This window comes from Danio rerio, chromosome 8 (genome assembly GCF_052040795.2).
Source record: "Danio rerio strain M-AB ecotype USA chromosome 8, GRCz13ab, whole genome shotgun sequence".
In the NCBI taxonomy this organism is placed as follows: domain Eukaryota; kingdom Metazoa; phylum Chordata; class Actinopteri; order Cypriniformes; family Danionidae; genus Danio; species Danio rerio.
Window position 1 is genome coordinate 850001 of NC_141028.1, and position 5000 is coordinate 855000.

General features: G+C 42.1%; 1 protein-coding gene across 2 annotated transcripts in view; it reads right to left on the minus strand.

Moving 5' to 3' along the window:
• The window catches only part of slc12a2l (solute carrier family 12 member 2-like), a 52327-nt gene that overhangs the window by 26086 nt on the left and 21241 nt on the right, over positions 1-5000 (minus strand). For both annotated transcript variants that reach the window (XM_087264105.1, XM_087264106.1), the window contains exons 13-14: positions 2295-2396; positions 330-485 (exon numbers count right to left, since the gene is read on the minus strand). In XM_087264105.1, the coding sequence (XP_087120231.1) occupies positions 330-485; positions 2295-2396 (258 nt within the window). The remainder of the gene's footprint in view (positions 1-329; positions 486-2294; positions 2397-5000) is intronic.

Sequence of the window (5000 nt, forward strand, 5' to 3'; positions counted from 1 at the left end):
GCATGCGCACAAACACACACACACACACACACGCATATGCACACACATATGCACACACATACACAAAAAACATGGACACACACACACACATATGCATGCATACACAGACATACACACACATGTGCACACACAGACACATGCATGCACATACACACACATATGCACACACAGACACACACACATGCACACACACACAAACACATGCATGCATGCACACGTGTATGCATACACAGACACACACATTATTACTACATTTCAGTCCGGATCAGACGGGTTAATGAGTGGTGTACAGCATGAACAGTGTATAGACACAATATGAGTGAAGTGACCTGGTTTCTTGTAGCTGACGTATATGTAGAGCGCCAGCACGATGCCGTTGGTCATCAGCGCAGCCCACCAGTTGATGACGAACATCACGGCGCAGCACAGCACGGCTCCGGCCAGAGAAACCCACTTATTGTAGTATTTAAAGCTGGGTCTCCAGCCTGAGCAGAAACAGCACAACCAGACATGATCATCACACTCATCAGACTAGTCTTTTGTTTATATCTATATCCACTTATCGGCCACTTTATTTGGTACCAGTTTGGACCCGCCTTTGTCTTCAGAACTGCTTTAATCCTTGGTGGCAGAGATTCAACAAGCTACTGGAAATATTCCTCAGAGATGTTGGTCCATGTTGTCATGACAGTTGCTGCAGATTTGCCGTCTGCACATCCATGATGCCAATCTCCCGTTCCACCACATCCCAAAGCTGCTCTATTGGATTGAGCTCTGGTGACTGTGGAGGCCATTTGAGTACAGTGAACTCATCGTCATGTTCAGCAGTCTGAGATGATTGAGCTTTATGACATGCTGCGTTATCCTGCTGGAAGTAGCCATCAGAAGATGGAGACACTGTGCTCATAAAGGGATGGACATGGTCAGCAGCAATACTCAGGTAGGCTGTGGCGTTGATGCTCAATTGGTACTAATGGACCCAAAGAAAATCTCCCCCACACCATTACACCACCACCACCAGCCTGAACCGCTGATACAAGGCAGGATGATCCATGCTTTCATGTTGTTGAGGCCAAATTGTGAGCCGAGCATCCGAATGTGTCAGCAGAAATGGAGACTCATCAGAGCAGCAACGTTTCTCCAATCTTCTATTGTCCAGTTTTGGTGAGTCTGTGTGAATTGTAGCCTCAGTTTCCTGTTCTTAGCTGACAGGAGCGGCACCCGGTGTGCTCTTCTGCTGCTGTAGCCCATCCGCCTCAAGGTTGGACGTGTTGTGTGTTCAGAGATGCTCTTCTGCAGAGCTCGGTTGTAGCGAGTGCTTATTTGAGTTACTGTTGCCTTTCTATCAGCTGGAACCAGTCTGGCCATTCTCCTCTGACTTCTGACCTCATCAACAAGGCATTTGCGCCCACAGAACTGCCGCTCACTGCAGATTTCCTCTTTGTCGGAGCATTCTCTGTAAACCCTAGAGATGGTTGTGCGTGAAAATCCCAGTAGATCAGCAGTTTCTGAAATACTCAGAGCAGCCCGTCTGGCAGCAACAACCATGCCACGTTTAAAGTCTCTTAAATCCCCTTTCTTCCCCATTCTGATGCTCACTCTGAACTGCAGCAGATCCTCTTGACCATGTCTACATGCCAAAATGAGTTGAGCTGCTGTCAAGTGATCGGCTGACTGCAAATTTGCATTAATAAGCAGCTGTACCTGATAAAGTGGCTGGTGAGTGTATATACAGTTGAAGTCAGAATTGTTAGCCCTTCTGTATATTTGTTTCGTCAAAACAGAGAGCAGATTTCTTCAGCACATCTCTAATCATAATAGTGTTAATAACTCATCTCTAATAACTGATTTATTTTCTCTTTGTCATGATGACAGTAAATAATATTAGACTAAATATTCTTCAAGACACTTCTATACAGCTTAAAATGACATGTAAAGGCTTCACTAGGGTAATTAGGGTAAAGTTAGGGTAATTAGGCAAGTCATTGTATAACAGTGGTTTGTTCTGGAGACAATCCAACACTAATATTGCTGAAGGGGCGAATAATATTGACCTTAAAATGGCTTTAAAACAATTAAAAACTGCTTTTATTCTAGCCAAAATAAAACAAATAAGACTTTCTCCAGAAGAAAAAATATTAGAGGAAACACTGTGAGAAACTCCTGAATCTGTTCAACATCATTCAGGAAATATTTGGAAAAGAAAACAAATTCACAGGAGGACTAATAAATTGGCGTGAGACACTTGTACAAGTGTACGTGAGTGCAGTAGTGAAGTAAAAGTAAACACTGGCCTGGAGAGTTGGCCAGCGAGGCGTGGAAGACGGAGAAGTTGATCAGAGCGTATGAAGCCAAGAAGAAGTTGGAGATGATGGGGGCGATGATGTTTAGCTCCGCTGCAATGACAAGAGTTAGTTAATACAACCTGTATATAATGTTGACAGTACATCCATCTGTAAATATCACCATAGTGTTTCTATAACTACACTTTATAACTTATACTTGTATCCTGCACTTGCTGCTGCTGCACTGCTGCTAAGACCTAAACTGCACTTCGTTGCTTGTACTTGTACATGTGTAATGACAATAAAGTTGAATCTAATCTAATCTAAGGAGCTCAGTTTAGGAGAGATCAGATTAAAATACACTGATGAAAATATTTTCTTACTCACACTGTTTGTCCTGCTTCTAGTCTAAACATTAAGGAAGCATTTTTAGATATCTGGACAATAAACTAAACACAAACTCAATGTATTTGCAGAGTAGATTTACATTTCAAGACATTATTACGTTGTCTTGAGAAGCACTGGCTAGGATAGATTGAGTGGATGCTAGGCAGTTCCTAGGATGTTGCTATGCTGGGTACTCTAAGTGGTTGTTGCTATCCAGTTGTTAATGTGTTCTGAGCGGTAATTAGCATTTCAAGCATGATTACCCTGCTGAAAAATCCAATAGTATCTATGATGCAAGCTGAGATTGCATCACTCATGCAGTGTCAGACACAATGCACTCTAGGGGAGTGAGTGTCGTCACTGTGACGGGTAGGGTTAGGGGTGGGGTTAGGTGAGCCCATTAAAATGCATTGGATGCAGCCCAGATTGCACTGCGCCAGGTCTGCAGCCAGACCCCTCTCGAAAAACCCAGCTTAAACCAGCCTAGGCTGGTTGGCTGGTTTTAGCTGGTTGACCAGCCTGATTTAAGAGGGGGTTTGGTCATTTCCGGGCTGGTTTCCAGCCATTTCCAGCCTGGTCTTAGCTGGTCGGGCTGGAAAATGACCAGCTAAAACCAATTTAACCAGCCTGGTTTCAGATGGACATAGCTGGTTTTGGCTAGGCTCCCAACCTGGCTAGGCTGGTCAAGCTGGTTTCAGCTGGTCATCTCCCAGCCTGACCGGGCTGGAAATGGCTGGAAGCCAGTCTGGAAATGGCCAAAACTCCTCTAAAACCAGCCTGGTCCACCAGCTAAAACCAGCCAACCAGCCTAGGCTGGTTTAAGCTGTTTTTTCCAGTAGGGTAGAATGTTCCTGTCACTTTGTTGTTATGATTAGCATGCCAATAGCAGCGTGTATTGTTAGTATGATGTTAATGTTAGAGTGATTTACTAGTATGTTGTTAGCATGATTAGCATTTTACTAGCATGTTGCTGGAATGATTCTTAGAATGATTAGCATGTTACTACCATGCTGTTAGCATGGCTATGCCCCAAACTTGATTAATATGTTTCTTGCATGATTGGAATGTACCATGTTGTTACTGTTGACCACCATGTTTTAGAATGATTAGAAAGTTACTACCATGTTGTTAGCATGATTAGCATGTTTGTAAAATAATTAGAACGTCCTCATCACATTGGTGGCCTTGGCATGTTTCTAGAATGATTGAAATGTTACTACCATTTTGTTAGCATGACTACCATGTTTTTAGAATGATTAGAAAGTTACTAACATGTTGCTAGCAAGATTAGCATGTTTCTAGAATGATTACCCTGCTGAAAAATCCAGCTTAAACCAGCCTAGGCTGGTTGGCTGGTTTTAGCTGGTCGACCAGGCTGGTTTTAGAGGGGTTTTGGCCACTTCCAGGCTGGTTTCCAGCCATTTCCAGCCTGGTCTTAGCTGGTTAGGCTGGGAGATGACCAGCTAAAACCAGCTTGACCACCCTTGCCAGGCTGGGAGCCCAGCCAAAACCAGCTATGTCCAGCTTAAACCAGGTTGGTCAAGCTGGTTTTAGCTGGATTTAGCTGGTCATTTTCCAGCCTGACCAGCTAAGACCAGGATTACTATTAATTTTATATTAAACAAATTGACGTGTCTATTTTGTGTCTGACACATTAAATATTGCATTTTAAAATACTGATTTATTTTTATATATTAATAGCGGAACAGAACAACAGAGCATCTTCACGCACCTGCAGTGTTTAGCACAGAAGAGCAGAATAATCTAAATAAAATGAATAAAATAAATAGGACTGCCCTAAATTATTTTCACTTAAATAATTAATTTATATTACAAAACGAAAATACTGACTGATTCTTTTTAACAACCGGCATAGGCTGTTTTTTTCCAATCATGTTTTTTCTTCCGTCAAATAAAATAGCAGACTTCCTCAAATTGCCCGCTCCACGGAAAATATGCATTTATTTAATGCCCCGCTGTTTTTATTATAAATCACAAAACCTTTTACATTTTTAATAGAAATCATTATTTTAAAGAATAAGTCCTGATATAGCCTACGGTTTCCTCTCTCTCCCTCGCGGTTCAAGTGCGCGCGCTGCGTGATGAAAAGACAGCAACAATGCGCGCATATGTAGACTTTTTGTAAACAGTTTTGTTGTTTAAATATGATATTGCATTAATCTGCGTACATGCTTTATAAGCTGTAAAATAAAAAGTAAAGCCTATTTGTTGCGTTTATTACGCAGATCCAGGTCCACATAAGGGCTGGTTTAGCATCAACAGGTCTGTATTAAACAGCAATATTCTTCTTCCATTTTGCTTCTTTAG